The 17641-nt window shown below is 39.5% G+C and overlaps 2 protein-coding genes across 2 annotated transcripts; both read right to left on the bottom strand.

The window, feature by feature from the left end:
• Positions 1–1703: 1703 nt before the first annotated feature.
• fcer1g (Fc epsilon receptor IgFc epsilon receptor Ig) lies at positions 1704–8726 on the bottom strand. Its single transcript, XM_076087021.1, has 5 exons — positions 8513–8726; positions 4272–4363; positions 3883–3930; positions 3089–3112; positions 1704–2480 (listed from the first exon to the last, which is right to left on the bottom strand). Exons 1-5 carry the CDS (start codon positions 8580–8582, stop codon positions 2427–2429), a joined length of 288 nt encoding a protein of 95 aa, XP_075943136.1. The 5' UTR covers positions 8583–8726; the 3' UTR covers positions 1704–2426.
• Positions 8727–8955: 229 nt separating this feature from the next.
• On the bottom strand, positions 8956–16111 carry ndufs2 (NADH:ubiquinone oxidoreductase core subunit S2). The gene is made up of 14 exons (XM_076087020.1): positions 15973–16111; positions 14811–14914; positions 14191–14381; positions 13732–13852; positions 12972–13084; positions 12325–12399; positions 12087–12164; positions 11906–11991; positions 11661–11780; positions 10622–10751; positions 10079–10174; positions 9729–9812; positions 9267–9324; positions 8956–9174 (listed from the first exon to the last, which is right to left on the bottom strand). Exons 1-14 carry the CDS (start codon positions 16077–16079, stop codon positions 9137–9139), a joined length of 1401 nt encoding a protein of 466 aa, XP_075943135.1. The 5' UTR covers positions 16080–16111; the 3' UTR covers positions 8956–9136.
• Between the last annotated feature and the right edge of the window lie 1530 nt (positions 16112–17641).

Genomic DNA, 17641 nt, shown 5'->3' with positions numbered 1-17641 from the left:
TACTTGTATTTTGGGTTTCTATTACAAACATGTTTACATGTTTTGATTGTTTTTAAAAACATTATTTTTCCCAAACTGTCCGTCTGAATATACCTAGTTTCACCCTCTGTCTGAAATGCTCCGTTTTAGCGTGTGTCTCTTTAAGGCCCCCTCCCCCTTAAAGCCCAGTCTGCTCTGATCGTTTTCCCCATCCGCACTGTCACCGTCTTCACATTCAATTGCAGCCGGGGACTCGTCAACTACACAGAGTTTAGCGGCAATTCTACCGGTGACGGTATTTGTGACATCACAAACTTACAGAAGTCCTGATGGCTCGTTTAAAGACGGACTGTGTGCAGTTCTCTGTGGATTGAGCCTTTTGATACGTGTGCAGTATTTAAAAAGCACCTAGACCTGCTTCATAATCAAGAGAAACATGGAAATCTCACATTCTTCAATTTAATTTAATAGTCTATTTTAACATTTTAAGCAATCAGCTGTCCCTCATCTCCTTTACGTCATTCACAGCATCAAAACTTACCGTATAGACGCCCTCTTCAACATTCTGTCAGGGGTAGAAAACAACTATTAGATACAGTATAACTATCGTAACACACACTGTGACGCATCTTTCTTGGTAATTGGCTGTAACAGGGTTTAACATTGACTATCTATGGACTCTGTATAAAGAGGAAGAACAATCTGTAATCTGTAGTGCAAGCCAGAGATCAGCATGAGCTGTACGCTTTAGAGTGCGTGATTGTGTGTGCCAAAGGGGGTTAACCTGTGTGCAGTTTGTGGCTAATGGAAGGAAATTATAGACTACAATAAGTAAAGCGGTAAAACAGCAGGTTAAACGCTCTCGCAATAAAATGAAAAACTTCATCTCTGCATGCTTATAACAAGTTAGTTTTAAATGATTTCAATTTGAATTAAACAGGCTCTTGAGCAATTTAGTGTTTCAATGAAAGCATGATAATGAAATGAGTATACAATATATAGAGAGACAGGCTTTTCATTGGTCTGTGATGAGACGACTGGGGCCGAGCTGTCATAATAGTTTAACTGGCCACAGACCAGTGCAGGGCTGCTGGGGGGAAAAAAAACCAATAGGTGTGTGTTTCCTATTGCAATGTACGGTGGGGCATGAGAGGATTCATTATCATTTCGTTGAAAATACTTTCACTCTGATTGTAGGAGCATGTGGAGGTTTACAAGCTTTTACAGATGATTGTTTTTCTATTGCTGTGGTTTAAATGGTCAGCTTTATTGTATATGCAACCACAACAGTTATAAAAGTTTAGCTTTATACCCATGCTTAACAGATTATTTACAACCAGAAAAGATACATTGTGAAGGTGAATATCATGTGGATATCATACTATTATTGTTGACCCTCCGAAGCTACAGTATCCACTTTTTGATTTACTTTTAAGCAGAAAAATGTTACTTCTACCATAAAAACAATGACGATTTGATCATAAACTGCGATGCACAACGACCACCTCTCACTGCACAGCACGTACAAAGTGCAATATTGAGCCTCAGAACTGTACTATCTTTGTCATATACATTCATTAAAGGCTATTGGAATTCATAAACCAGCTCTAAAACATGTCTTGGCCTTCCGTGCGCATACATAGACTCCCACCGCAGATGTCAAAGATATATTAAACGTAATATATAGGACGCTATATTACACTGCGATTCAAAGAGAGACAAAGTTATTTAATAAGCAAGTTGAACATTTAATAGGTTTTCTGTATGTATAACAGCTCTATGCATCCTACAGACAGAAGTTTACATCGCAAACTTTACAGCAGTCTGTGTTATTTCCTTGATTTCTTTCAGGCACCTGTGTGTGTGTGTGTGTGTGTGTGTGTGTGTGTGTGTGTGTGTGTGTGTGTGTGTGTGTGTGTGTGTGTGTGTGTGTGTGTGTGTGTGTGTTTGAGTATGGACAGGTAAGGACTTCACTAAAGACACCATCACTGCCATCCTGTGGTGTGCAGGAAACACTGCTCAGTGTTTCTATAAGGCTGGAGCTTTAACTGTATTCACCTTCTACCATCTTGCACAAAACTAGAATACTTTTGGAGTCACAAAAAGACTGACATCTTTCAAACGGCCTAAAAGAGGAAGTTAGTTGGACAGACTATACAAATAGAAATATAACATCCATCTACGACATTCATCTTTTTGTTTGTATGCATTACGATACAAGAACTGTCTGAAGCGTTACAGTTTTCAAAACATGTTTGCGTGAAAATTAAATATGTGCAACAGAGCTGTAAAAAACTAAAATACTTTTAAAAAGGGTTTTCTGAGAGTGCCCATCTTGTGCTCAACTTCCCCGTTTCTGTGTCGTCCTTCTTAACTTCTCGAATTCTAAAAAAGCAAAAGGGAAGCAAACACTTGTGCATGCACTTCTTGGACTTTCGTTCTTCGTGTCACTTCTTCATGCCAATAGTTTCATAAGTGTCCTGGGCACGAGGAGTCAAACCCTGGAGGGGAAACAGAGAGGGGGACAATGAGACATTCAGTGTACACTATCATTTAAAGGGGGACATATCGTGCACATTTTCGGGTTCATACTTGTATTTTGGGTTTCTATTACAAACATGTTTACATGTTTTGATTGTTTTTAAAAACATTATTTTTCCCAAACTGTCCGTCTGAATATACCTAGTTTCACCCTCTGTCTGAAATGCTCCGTTTTAGCATGTGTCTCTTTAAGGCCCCCTCCCCCTTAAAGCCCAGTCTGCTCTGATCGTTTTCCCCATCCGCACTGTCACCGTCTTCACATTCAATTGCAGCCGGGGACTCGTCAACTACACAGAGTTTAGCGGCAATTCTACCGGTGACGGTATTTGTGACATCACAAACTTACAGAAGTCCTGATGGCTCGTTTAAAGACGGACTGTGTGCAGTTCTCTGTGGATTGAGCCTTTTGATACGTGTGCAGTATTTAAAAAGCACCTAGACCTGCTTCATAATCAAGAGAAACATGGAAATCTCACATTCTTCAATTTAATTTAATAGTCTATTTTAACATTTTAAGCAATCAGCTGTCCCTCATCTCCTTTACGTCATTCACAGCATCAAAACTTACCGTATAGACGCCCTCTTCAACATTCTGTCAGGGGTAGAAAACAACTATTAGATACAGTATAACTATCGTAACACACACTGTGCCGCATCTTTCTTGGTAATTGGCTGTAACAGGGTTTAACATTGACTATCTATGGACTCTGTATAAAGAGGAAGAACAATCTGTAATCTGTAGTGCAAGCCAGAGATCAGCATGAGCTGTACGCTTTAGAGTGCGTGATTGTGTGTGCCAAAGGGGGTTAACCTGTGTGCAGTTTGTGGCTAATGGAAGGAAATTATAGACTACAATAAGTAAAGCGGTAAAACAGCAGGTTAAACGCTCTCGCAATAAAATGAAAAACTCCATCTCTGCATGCTTATAACAAGTTAGTTTTAAATGATTTCAATTTGAATTAAACAGGCTCTTGAGCAATTTAGTATTTCAATGAAAGCATGATAATGAAATGAGTATACAATATATAGAGAGACATGCTTTTCATTGGTCTGTGATGAGACGACTGGGGCCGAGCTGTCATAATAGTTTAACTGGCCACAGACCAGTGCAGGGCTGCTGGGGGGAAAAAAACCCAATAGGTGTGTGTTTCCTATTGCCGTTTGTCCACTGAGGTTTGACCTGACGATTGAGATTATGTTTGCTTCCAAAGAAGCTCTGTCCCTGGTTTGTTCACTGAAACTCCAGTTTGTGCTGTGGTGAATTGTATTCTCTGCTATTGAGTTTGTTCTAACCCCTCTACGTCCATTTTAAACAGCACGTCATGTCTTTATGTCTATTTTAGTCCGTGTTTTTATTCTTACCTGCTTGCCCTTTGAGTTCCCAGCTGCAGCCTCCTTAGCATTGTTGATCTGTAGTTAAAAGTTAAAAGAGTGATTATTGAAAGTAACTATATGTGTCAAACTGTAGTTTACCCGTTTCTTTTCCCGTGCACTGAGAAATGTTGTATATCATTACATCAGCATCTGACATTCACGTATTCTAGCAAAAGGTTTTATGTCATTGTTCACTTTTTTTTCCAGGCTTTATTTCGCTGACGACACCTTATTCCACATTAACAATGTACCAGACTACTTTCTATCATCTTGTCTTTCGTCAGACAATGAAAAATGTAATGTTCTTTCCTATTCTAAGTGAATCCGTTTTTTGATGCACGTATGTTTCTGTGAAGGCAAATATGTAGCACGCAAACCTTGATTCTGCAGTAGAGAGCTGTCAGGATGATGCCGTACAAAAACAGGATTCCATCCAGCACGTAGCAGACCTGTGGCTCTGTTAGAGTGGCTGAGGGAACACAGGAGGACACTTTATTAACATGTATCTGGTGATTTAGCTGTTGGGTCTCATGTGATGATCACTGCTCTGTGGGGCTGTATCGTTGTCCTTTACACAACAGGATTATTGAGTAACGTCCGTGTCACCATTTTAGATTGTGAAACAAACAGCCACAGCAGCCATTACATAAGAAGCCATAAGTATTATCTTAAACGGTACTTCAATACGGTCTATGGAGAAATATTCAGTTTGTATATTACTGTTTTTTTCTTGATATGCAACACATAGCACACACACATGTGGCTATGGTGTTGGTGACTACCAAGAATGGTTTCTGACAAAGTGGTTTGTGTGTGTGTGTGTGTGTGTGTGTGTGTGTGTGTGTGTGTGTGTGTGTGTGTGTGTGTGTGTGTGTGTGTGTGTGTTGCCTTACAGAGTCAAACTATATTCCTAAATTCAGACTTTGGTACAAATTGAAGTGTAGTAACGATTAATATAATTAATTCAGCCAAATACCAGGCATACTGAGGTTTAGATCATAACTGCCACTTAACGCTGTGTCAAACATGAACATAAGTATATAAGGACATTTTAAAAATGAATAAAATAAGAATGAATGGAATCACTAAAGGGGGATGATGTATGAAGAATCACTCTAATACACATGCACATAGAGGAGCATTAGGAACACACACAGGGCTGCATAATGTACGGTGGGGCATGAGAGGATTCATTATCATTTCGTTGAAAATACTTTCACTCTGATTGTAGGAGCATGTGGAGGTTTACAAGCTTTTACAGATGATTGTTTTTCTATTGCTGTGGTTTAAATGGTCAGCTTTATTGTATATGCAACCACAACAGTTTAGCTTTATACCCATGCTTAACAGATTATTTACAACCAGAAAAGATACATTGTGAAGGTGAATATCATGTGGATATCATACTATTATTGTTGACCCTCCGAAGCTACAGTATCCACTTTTTGATTTACTTTTAAGCAGAAAAATGTTACTACTACCATAAAAACAATGACGATTTGATCATAAACTGCGATGCACAACGACCACCTCTCACTGCACAGCACGTACAAAGTGCAATATTGAGCCTCAGAACTGTACTATCTTTGTCATATACGTTTATTAAAGGCTATTGGAATTTATAAACCAGCTCTAAAACATGTCTTGGCCTTCCGTGCGCATACATAGACTCCCACCGCAGAAAGCTTTTAAGCGTCTTCTGCTTTTTGCGCGATGAAGAACATGATGCAGAAATTACAAGCAAACTATAAAAGAGCAGCGACATGGGGTCATATCTTCTCTCACAAATATCTGACACCAAGCTCAACATGTGATGTATTTCTGATGTTGGCCAACACTTTCGGAATACATTGGCCCCAAGTTAGCAGTCAATCAACGAAAAACACAAGCTGCAATATTACATGATTGTATGACAATCTCATGTACATCTTAAATCAACTCCTCTAGCCCTCCCTTTAATAATTTATGAAGCATCTGATGCGTAAACTATAGTGATTAGAAGTAATTAAAGGAGCAATATACGACATTCAGAACATTAATTTAGCAGCATACTACTGTTTGCTATGTAAAGCTATAGTAATGTCTACCTGATGAAGCCACTCTCCCTCTCTGTGTGTTGTTATGCTTTGTTGACAGACCCGAGCCGGCTGCGCATGCTTTTTAGTGCATGTTAGTGCATGCTAGTGCACGTGAGCGAGCCCTGCTGGCTAGCTCACGTCACGCTCACGCGGCCAAGGCTTCGAAAGCCGTCGAGAGGCAATCAAAATGCTCCCAATGTCATATTACGGACCTTTAATGTCATGTGCCTGTGGTTTACCTTTACTAACTTTATTTATCTTTTAGTCCTTAGAACAAATGGAAAAACTGATAAATGTCATAAATGGCTTTTGGATGTTATTTTGTTGTTATATTTGCTAATGTGTCTTCCTGACATATTAACTCACAATCCATTGCTTTGATATGTCACATTTAAAAGCTTCTCAAATAATTATTACATTTAAGACATATTAATGGAACTGACATATTTAATTATTATTTTATAATTTACACTGATATTTATTTAATTACATATAGTTATTTTCAATGTATTGTTTAATTGACTCATTCTAATTAAGCACTGGAAAGGATTCCTGTGGCACAGTTCACACTCCATAGATTTGGTGTGATATATACAGTATTTGTTTGTTTGTTTCTTGATTTTAAGCTTTATAAATTAACCCGATTGTTCAATAGAACTTTGGGGTGTTACATTTAACTTTTCACAATATACATTTTAATATCATTGAAATGTAATTTGTAACATATTCAACACTCATTTCTGACCTCATAGTGTACCTTATAGCTTCAAATGTATTTTCTTACATTTAGAAAAAAGAACCATGACGACTTCTCTGTGATGAAACCCCCAGACAACAAACACCCTCTTCTGTCCCTCCCTTCCTTCCCACTTTCTTAAAATTAGAAAAACATTTTAAATACAATACAAACATCTACTTGCTTTCTGTTACGCTTTACGGTGGATATTGTGGGACATATTTGGCATGTTAGTTTTGGATGGACAATTATATTGAAAGTAAAAATTCAGTTTTGAATGCCTCTGTTCAGCCTTATCCGTGAGCCAGAGAGGGGGGGGGGGGGGTGTTATCTACGTGTTTTTGTTTCCGCAACTCTCACGTAGCATGGGTTCAAAGGAAATGGCAAACAGTAACCCCCGAAAATAACTGATGTGATAGTGTGATATTAATTAAGCATGCGATTACAACCTCTATCTTTTTAACTTCTCAGTTCACAAAGTGGATAGAGGATACATATTTTGTTTTAAAAACATCTGCACACCAGCTGACTGTGACTGACAGACCATAGATAAAGAAGTAGGCCATAGTCAGCTGTGGTTTGGAATTAAAACTGAAATATCTCAGCTTCAACATAAAAACGACCCCGTTTGAATGTCTGAAATTGCACACAAAAAACATTAATTGCAATTTACGTTATTTCCATTATCAATTGATGTCCCAATTATTTCCTTAATCAATCAATTAATAACGTGGTCGATAAAACATCCGTTTTTTTTCTGAGTTTATTCATTTGTTTTTTTTCCTGTTCTGTTGAAAATTAAATAAAAAGTTCCGAAATAACAATAAAAGTAATTTAGTATAAAACCTAGAATATTTTGAACAATCACTATTTCATAGTCGTTAGAAGTTCTCTGTGTGAGCAACAGTCCAGTATAATGGAGCCAAGGAATACATTAAAAAGAGCAAAAGAAGCAAATCCCCACATTTGAGAAGGTTTGCCTAAAAAATGACTTAAATTATTACTGGATTATTAAAACAGTAAATTGTTTTTTAAGTTATTTAAGTGTAAAGTCTACCCTGCTTTAATATCTTCTTGGCCTATTAGACGCCCAATATTAACTGAACCTTTAAGGCTAGATATGCATGTCTATAATTGTAAAATAGTTTTGCTTCTTGTTACTTATCATTCTGAACATAATAGTTTGAATTCAGTTTAACGGACAACTGTTAAAGCTGCGTATTATATGTAAGCAGTCACAAAATACAGAATATATACTGCTAAATATATTGTAATAAATTCAGTACAAAGTATTGGGAGGCATCGACATGGTTATTAACGTGACACTACTCTAATAAAGTGAACGTATTTGTCCGTGGAAGGGTGTGTCTGAACTGGTGTAACAAGTGCGGCAGTTACAAACTCCCACCAACCTCAGTCTCACCAGTGAGAAGAGGCAACAGGGTCAGCGTCTCTTTTTACAGGAACTGGAATGTGGCGACGACATTTCTGCTGCCTACTCTACCAGAAAACCTCACTGCTCCAAATAAACATCTGTCAGCATCAAATAGTAGTATTTTCAAAAGTCATGCCTGAGTTTCATCCAATTCATCAAGAAAAAAAAAAACTTATTTTCCCCCTGATCTCCACTCAACATCGTAGCTGCTGTTCACTCACGCTGTGTCTGAATATCGTTGGGTTTGCTTCCACCATTCAAAGTTTTCTCATAAAGCCATCGCTGTGATGTCTTCGGACATCAAAACCACCCTGATCAATATACAAACTTTAGGTCACAGAATATCCCTAGATGGATGTCTCAACTCACCAGAGGCGCTCCCAAAACTCATCCACAGAGGAATGACCACCAGTAACGGGCTCCTGCCCCACACAGTCATGGTAACACGGGCTCAACACACACAACTGGTACTCTGTTAAGTGGCCAGCACACAGCAAACACGACAACTTGTGGGTTGGGTTTTTTTTTTCTTTCTGAGTTTGAGTGAACACTCGAGCGTTGCATACTTCACTGCCAACAGGGGAAGTTGTGGTCTGAGCTCTAAGTCCATCAGGCCCCTCCCCCTTTAACACCAACCAGAGGAAGGACAAACATCGAGGCTTTGGTCTCTGCTGCCATGTTTAATACTTGAATTTCAGACAGAAGTCCAGGAAATGCAGCATTTGAAAAAAGAATGGCATTTAAAATCTTGTAAAATCCCTCAAAAAAATCCCCCTATTGCAATGTGATGGTGAAAAGATACAACTTAATACTTTTCTGTTCGGTCATAAAATATTTATTAGGATTATTTGGGCATTGTACATCAATGTAGAGTCATCTGTCAAAAGCCTCACTACAGCCAAACGTGAACAGGAAGAGAACCCGACTAACAGATGTGAGAAGAGGACGAACTCTCCTCTTCAGCACCAGCACCAGCACGTCAGCAGCGTCACGTTAACGGTCAACTTCCCCAAACACTATGTCCTGTGTACCTGTCAGAAGAAGAAGAAAAGGCTCAGTACCACTTGATAATAAAATATTGTTGTATTGAGGATGGATTCTTGAACAATAATCACTTTCTTACCAATAATGGCCACCACGTCAGCCAGCATGTGTCCTTTGGCCATTTTATCCAGGCCAGCCTAAAAGAAGGAAACATTTATTAACATTCAGAATAACTGACGATTATTCAGAGCAGATGAGCTCTTAGAAAATAGAATATTCATAATTCATGAGATTATAGCCTGAAGTTAATGCACTAACTACTCTAATAGTTTGTTTATGCAACTTTAAAGACATTTTTAGTCTCGAAGACCAAAATTCAAATGACGACGTTAAACAGCGGTTCATGTCCATGAGCAGGAAGGAGGAGGAGGAAGAGGAGGAGGGGGGTTCTGTACGCTTTTAAAAATGGCACTATAGTACTTTATAAAATCTACTTAATGAACTAAAAGTAGCCTTAAGGACAAGCCGTTAAACGTGCTGAATAATTGATACCCGGTGTGTTTAATATTTCACAGTGTCTTGTGAAGTTGTGAGTGCGCACCAAGTGAGCGAATCCGGGAGCTTTGATCTTGCAGCGATAGGGTCTGCTGGAGCCGTCCGATACCAAATAAACACCAAACTCTCCCTGCAAGCGACACGTGGGGACACACACAAATACATTCTAGTAAGCATATAACATCACAGCACGTCCCTAAAGGCTTCCCAATTAATTAAGACTCAAACAACCGTGTGTATACAGAGGATCTGCAGAGACTTTTTGTTTGCTAGGTTAAAATCCATTCGGTTTTATAGGGCATCTGCAGATTACTTTACTTGTGCGGTTAGTCAGAGGAAAATAGCGAAAAAGGCAATCTTATCCAGAAATATTATACACCTTATGAGTGGTCTCACCTTAGGTGCCTCCACAGCTGTGTATGTGGCCCCTGGGGGGACCTGGTAGCCCTCTGTGTACAGTTTAAAGTGGTGGATCAGAGACTCCATGGACGTCTAGGACAAGGAGCACGTAGAACATGTTATGTCTCAGCAGCTCTTTTGAAAATGATGCACACACACACACACACACACACACACACACACGTTAGAGGTGGTTGAATCTTGCGCAAGTTTACTGAAATGTAGAATTGAAACACTGAATGTTCCAACACTGAGGTGAACTAGAGGTGATCTCCAGCCTTGAGGGCAGCCAAACTAAAGAGCACTGTACAGCAGAGCTGGTCTAATTCAGTAAAGAGGGTAGTGTGAAGACAAATTAGTGACGCCAGTGAAATGTAATTAACACTCAGAAGTGATAAAGCACAGGAGAGAATCCAGAGAAAGGAACAAAAAAAAAGGTACGACGTTGTCAAGAGTTAATGGCCTGCAGGCGAAATTAAACCATCTCACAGAATGAAAGGAACAGTCCGGAAAAAATACTGTGAGGGAGGTTGAGCTCACCTTCATCTCAGACCTCTTGGGTGGGGCAATCTTGGCATCGTCCACCTTAATCTCTCCTTCTGGCATCTTGTTGAGCGCCTGGTGCATGATCCTCAGAGACTGCCTCATCTCCTCCATTCTGCACAGATACCTGGACCACAACGAGGAAACAGCGGTGAGCTACGGATGCCGATAATACTGCACGTCACTACGTCAGCCACGAAGCAAAATCAGCGTGCAGTTATTCTACGTAGATCAATGGAGAGGAGTTGATCACACAAAGAGGAAACAGTGCGAGGGAAGGGGGGGTAATATTCTGAGAAAAAAAACTTGAATATTCTCTGAAATTAAAAAGGTATAATATGCATCAATTTCCTAAAAAACAATATATGGACTGATACAAAGACAATCCCTCTCAATCATCACTTGACCCACCAGAAGTGGGTGATGTCTTTATCAGCAGACCCGCTGCTCTCTGAATGCTGTTTACAACTATGTGACTACATGTTATAACTTAAAAGTCAAAATTAGCAAGAAAAATACTCGTCAGGGAAACATGTAGCTTCCTCCATGTCGCAAGATTGGATCAACCTCATCACACCACAGACGCATCTGCTTGCCTGCAGTGGATGAGCTAATCAAATGAGACTTTGTAATCTGATTTTAAAGGGAAATATTGGTGATTTTAGCCCAGAATCACCAGATTATGATAAACATCCAGACTTTGAAGAGACATTGCTGTGAATTGGGCCTATTGAGAATAAAACAACATGCTAATTTGTAAATTTACCACTTTCATCTCAGAGAATATTCAGGTTTTTTCTCTGAATATTACTCAATGCAGCGTTTATAAAACCACTGCAATTCAAATGTCTGACAGATACCTTCCTTTTCACACAAGTCTTCAATGTCTAAATGTGTTTGATACTGATAAAAGAGTAGCAGTAAGGTGATCATTCTGGTGTTGCCGAGGAAATGATCTCATGCTAGAAGCTGCAGCTTGCATGTTGCATATTTGGTGACGGAAATGGAACTGAAAAAACATCTGTTCATGTTGTACCTGTCATAGCAGTCTCCTTTGCTTCCAATGGGGACGTCAAACTCCACTTCGTCATACTTGTCGTAAGGCTGAGACTTTCTCAGGTCCCACTTGATGCCGGACCCTCGCAGCATCACTCCGCTGGTGGAGGGGCGAGGAGAGCGGGGATGAATATCACAGCGTGTACACATTCATGCTGGTCAAACTCATTGAAATAGGCAAGCTCTTCAATAAAAGAAAACTAAAAGGGAAGGTCTTTGGGTTACCTGAAGCCGTAGTTGAGGGCCTCCTCAGCAGTAACCACCCCGATGTCCACAGTACGATTCTTCCAGATGCGATTGTTGGTCAACATCTGCATAGAGGAAAACCAACAGATTGGAAAGTTCACCACAGATCTTTAACACATCCTCATCATGTGAAGGGCTTGTGGGGATTTCAGTCGCTCACCTCTTCTACTTCATCAATTCTAATGGAGAAGTTCTTGCACCACTCATAGATGTCGTCCATCAGGCCGAGGGGCAAATCCTGGAAACACATTTAACATCATTAGCCCCGTGATCATGCTCACCATCTGATAGATGAATCTGATTTGAAGCTGTTCGAACAACACAAGTGTCCCGGAGAGATAGTTGTTTCATTTTGTCATAACAATAAGCCACAGGCATTATTCAACGAGTTCTCCTACCTGATGCACACCACCAGGTCTGATGTATGCGGCGTGCATCCTGGCTCCAGACACTCGCTCATAGAACTCAAACATCTGAGAGGAAACAAGGGACACGCAGTTCATTAGAGGGCCTCAAGTAGTCGATATTTAAAAAGATGATCTACTCAATGGATACAGAACAATGTCAAGTGAATATTTCCTGAGGCCCGAGTGTATGTATATATCTAGCTATAACTAAAGCAGTCCAATACAACGGCCATGAAATAAATCCAACTTTCATGGATCGATGGTTAATTGTCTTAAGAGGGATGGTATGCTCTGGACTACAGATGCAAAGAAGCTTATAGCTAACTCTGATACAGCTAAGCAACTGTCTCTGTCAAACAAAACAAAGAAATAATTGCTTAAATAAATGGAGAGAATTGCACATCATTTGGGGCGATTTCTCCTGAAGATGAAGCTCTAAATTACTGAATCTCCTGCAACCACTGAGGTCAAATGATATGGTGGTCAACAGAGATTGTCACTTAACTGTTAATTGTCTGCAGCTAGTTAAAGAAGTCATGACACTTTTTATGGTCACAAATCTTCTGTTTACTTGACTTAACAGCACCTTCCCCAGTTAGCATGTGATCAATAACAAGACGGGACAGAATGAGTCGGACCTTCTCTCTCTCCTCGAACAGCCAGAAGAAGGGGGTCATGGCACCGATGTCGAGGGCGTGCGTGGTGATGGCCATGATGTGGTTCAGGATGCGAGTCATCTCTCCGTACAGAACTGCAAACACAACACAGAACACACACACAACCGGTTAAAGTTGATGAGTCTGTTGACAAAAAACGTTGTTTTTTTCAAATCAGTAAAAAGTTAAGTTCATAGTTTTTATGGTTTCAGAATGTGTGTTGGATAAAACCCTGGGAAATTGAAATGGAGTGAAGTGATTCATGACGCGAATTAGTTCAAACAGTCGACTCTTATCTCAGAATTGGCGTTGCAAGATTAGGGCTGATGTAAAACAGTAGATGACGTTTTGAGACATTTTCGACCCCAAAATGCAGTTTTTTATAAATATGGTAAGAAAAGTCATTATTAACACCAGCATGGATAAGTTTCATCACAGTACAGTCATATCATTTAGTTTAAATTACACACTTAAGTGTGCAGTACCTCTTTAGTTAACAATAAATGACGTGTGTGCGTCATTCTAATACATGTGTCACTGTGTTTCACACCCTCCAAAATCAGTCATCAATCAATATCATTTATTTCTCTAAATATTCAGAATTATATGAATAGCAGCTATGTAGAACATACATGTTCTATATCTAAATAACAATTACAGAAAAAAAACTAAAAACATTTTCATATTATAAATATTAAGACTTTGCAGAACCTGCAGACAGCTAACCACTTCCAGTCTGTACCTCTGATCCACTCGGCACGGGGGGGAGCTTGGATGTTGAGCAGCTTCTCCACAGCCAGAGAGTAGGCCTCCTCATTACACATCATGGAAACATAGTCCAGACGGTCAAAGTAGGGCAGAGCCTGTAGCATTGAAAAAAAGAGGAACTGGGTAAGGGACTTCCAAGAATTACATAACACACGGTAGAAGGTCCTCTTAATCTTTGAGTAATGCTGTTCATGTCAAGAGTTTAATTTGGTCTTTTTCAAAAGAGGAGGTGCGACGTTCTCTTAGCTTGTTGTGTTAAACGCAATAAAATGGGATTTGGCAATAAGTTGTGTTGCCATTTACTGTTCTGTCTTTTGAAACCATCAAAACTGTGATTCCCCATTTTCTGATTTTACAACCTTCTACACATGCAGAATTCAAACCGCTACCTCGTAAATATGAGTTACAGAATACAGAATAAGTGCTTCAGTACCTGCAGGTAGGTCTTGTACTCTATGAGCTTCTCTGTGCCACGGTGAAGCAGGCCGATGTGGGGGTCACATTTCTTGACGGACTCTCCGCTGAGCTCCAGGACTAGACGCAGCACACCGTGAGCAGCAGGATGCTGGGGACCGAAGTTGATGGTCAGGTTGGACACGTCCTTCTCTGCATTAGGATCTTTGTCTGCACGAAGAAAACAGAACAACACAGGGCAGGGTAAGTAAACTGGGTATTGCTTCAGGATCTGATTTTCTAATCCAAATAATAATAATTTACAAAAAAAGAAAAGCAGCTTTTTAGCTCACAATTTAGACTAAGTAGCCATAAACTCATAGTCAGATACTGAAGACCTGTCTCCGTCCTAACAACGATTGGTAGACTGTCAACACCAGGGACAACACTGGGCTTTCTATTCCTGACTAAGTTTGGCATGTTGTTTTTTTATAACTATATCAGATTGTTGTCAGCGTTCACACTTTCTTGGCAACCCAACATTTTACACTTGCCTTTTATTTTAAATAAATAAAAGTTTTTTTTAAATAAAGAGTAGTTAGGAACATAAATCCTTTAACTAGTAACCCTAAGAGTGTGGCTGTGTGTGTGGGGTGGTACCATTCCAGGGGGGTGGGGTCCATTTCTCATTAATGGCAGTGGGGTACATCACTGCCCCAGCAAACTGCTCCGTCCACTCCACATCTGGCTGCCATTGTTTCTGCCTGTGGAAAACAATCAAAAATATTCTTAACATGAGGTAAAGTTGTGTTAGTACGCCTTTAGTTTTGAGCCCATACCGACAATTGAAGAGATGCAAAAATAGCATTCTGGTGCTTGATAGGTGCCACCTCGCAGGCTTCCTGCATGTTACCAGAGAGGCTTTAGTCTCATTTTGTTCTTCTGTCATTTAGAAATGGGGACGATCTGACTACACTATGCTTACCAACCTGACAACTGATAATAGTTACTATTGGCTGATGCGGAAGACGCACAAAGCAGATATATGGGTCATGCTAGTATAGCAAAAATGTGTTTATTATTGCTAATTATTGGAGCATAAATACATGGCTACATAAGAACATGCATATCTGCTGACTTCCTGTGGTGTCAGAATACATCAATAACAAACCTGCATGTTCAAGTTTAACTTGACTTTGGTGCTACATAATCAGCACATGTAAGAACAAAGCCATTTCAGAGATCTCTACACTGGTTTTATAGACTGGTAGTAGTTTATTAAAGAATTGTTTTCTTTACTTTTGTTCTATTTGCATTAAAGGTCTTCAATTTAGTTAGAATGATGGCACAGTCACCGTTTACTCTTCAACATCGGTCAACTGATCTGTGGTTACATTTACAGCCAATTTACCACAAATTGATCAGTTCTGTATATAATATGGGATATACTCTGACCTTAAACAGAGCCTAAAACGTGGATAAGAGTGTAGTAAACACGTTAGCTAATCAGACGGCTAACAGTAGCTTAAAGCTTAGGTAACCACTAGACAGCAGGAATGTTAATGTCTCGTGCAACGTACACGAGCTTCAAGGGTGACATTGCGATAACACTGATATGCATGCTTTGATTACACGTTTCCCATTCAGAAATACAGTAAAAAATTGCAACAGGCGACTCGACTTGTTTCGAAGAGGGTGACAACATCTTTAGCATTATGCTAACATTTTCCTTCAGTGTGAACATTTATGTGGACCTCAAGCTACTACAGCTGGAATACAATGGCCACACGGAGCGTCACGTTTTGCGTCTGTGTTTTCTTACCTGTTTTGCACGACAGTGCAGCCAGGGCTCAGCAAATTATTGTTTAATATTAATTTAGTTGAAGGACGTCCTAGTTTGGTAAGCGACCTTAGCATCGTGCCCGCCATCTTGGCTAATAGACAACCCTAACCGTATGACGTAGAGGAGTATGTTCTTCTTCTTTAGTGTTTTTACAGGCGCACTACGTGTATAACGCGTGTGTCTGCCCTCTATCGGTATGATGTATCCAAATACATAAAGTAGCTTACTTGTTGATAATGTGTAGTGCAGGTTTTCTTTCGAAATCATTTAGTTTACTAGAAATTATGTATAATTTATTGTAACTTATACAATAAATACGTGAATACTGTTACGATGTAGGAGGATAGGTAACATAGTTATGCAGTAAACATTACATTCTATTCAATTTGGTGCGCTCATCTGCATGCAACAGTCACACTGTTCCGTGGAAATGGGAGAAAGGATGCGGCAGCTTGATGTGAGGCTGCAGCTTTCGTTAGTTTTTTGTTCTTTTCTTTAATTTCCCAGGATCCATTTTTACCTGTTTCACTAAACTTTTTGTTAATAAATGTCCACCTTTTATTGCACTTATTACTGCCTATCGACCGGCTTCTTCACCTTCCAGTGCCAAGCAACATCATCTTCCATTCATATAGGATGACAGCACAACACTCACATGTTATAATTACTTTGTATATTATCATTATTATCTTTATTTAATAATGTATCCGTACTGTGATCTTAAATGACCCTACACTCATATACCTGTCAACAGTTTTAATTGCCTACTAATTGGAACCCATGCTGTGAATTTGTCATAAAGACATACATGGGTAATCAGAACACAAGATAATTACATTATTCTTTTAATAGGCCGCATACTGCAGTGCCTAAGGATAAAATATTTTAAACAATGCCCATCCCCATCTTCCCAAAGACGACAAATTCTGCTATTATATAAAAAACAGTGCTTTTATTTATGTAATACTGTGGAAAAATAATTACATACCATTTTTAAAAAATATTGAAGATAATGAAATTAAAAAATGAGTTTGATAACGTTCGTTGTACATCTTTTGAACAGTTGTCTCTGCTACGAAGAACAGTACAATAAGATAAACATTGGATTTTTCTAAATTCAAAGACACAATAATACAGGATACAGTCCTACCAGAGGTATAAAAGTATTGTAACAGGATTGTGAGAGAAAATGATATGGACATATACTGAAACACACACCCGCACACTTAAGACACAGACATGCACACACATACTGTATACACACACGGGCATGCATACAATAGCCGCGCGCACACTGGAATCGGGCGCTGCGTGTTTACAGTATGCTTCCCATACGCGCGCAGTCATTCACACATCTATACAAACACACTGTACAAATCGATGTGCCAATGCCCACACACTCCTTCTTGATCTCTCTCTCACACTCGCACACCCACACACTCGCAGTCATACATTACTACACGTCAATATTGTGGACAAGCCTTCATTGAACCTCTCCATACACATTCTCCTCCGGCCGTTTTTTTTTTTTGGCAGACAGACGATGAGGAATGATTCAAAATGGAAATGTGCGACATGTTCCCCTATAAGGCCACTCAGTTCTAAATCCAACATCTGTGTTTTTCTCTGTCTCTGCACCACGCTTGTA

This window comes from Anarhichas minor, unplaced genomic scaffold (genome assembly GCF_050575085.1).
Source record: "Anarhichas minor isolate MPS153535 unplaced genomic scaffold, ASM5057508v1 ptg000009l, whole genome shotgun sequence".
In the NCBI taxonomy this organism is placed as follows: Eukaryota; Metazoa; Chordata; class Actinopteri; order Perciformes; family Anarhichadidae; genus Anarhichas; species Anarhichas minor.
The sequence above is the reverse complement of the archived record's forward strand: the minus strand, read 5'-3'. Positions and strand labels throughout refer to the sequence as shown.

Bases quoted from the DNA above. Each gene is read 5' to 3' on its own strand.
- fcer1g (XM_076087021.1), bottom strand. From the start codon at position 8,582: ATGACTGTGTGGGGCAGGAGCCCGTTACTGGTGGTCATTCCTCTGTGG. The intron at 4,364-8,512 runs GTGAGTTGAGAC...GTGTTCCCTCAG, and splicing joins GAGTTTTGGGAGCGCCTCTG to CCACTCTAACAGAGCCACAG. The intron at 3,931-4,271 runs GTTTGCGTGCTA...TTTTAACTACAG, and splicing joins CTCTCTACTGCAGAATCAAG to ATCAACAATGCTAAGGAGGC.
- ndufs2 (XM_076087020.1), bottom strand. From the start codon at position 16,079: ATGGCGGGCACGATGCTAAGGTCGCTTACCAAACTAGGACGTCCTTCA. The intron at 10,752-11,660 runs GTACAACATGAA...GTTGTGGTCCAG, and splicing joins AAAGGAGACTGCTATGACAG to GTATCTGTGCAGAATGGAGG. The intron at 9,813-10,078 runs GTGAGACCACTC...TGTCGCTTGCAG, and splicing joins CAGCTGTGGAGGCACCTAAG to GGAGAGTTTGGTGTTTATTT.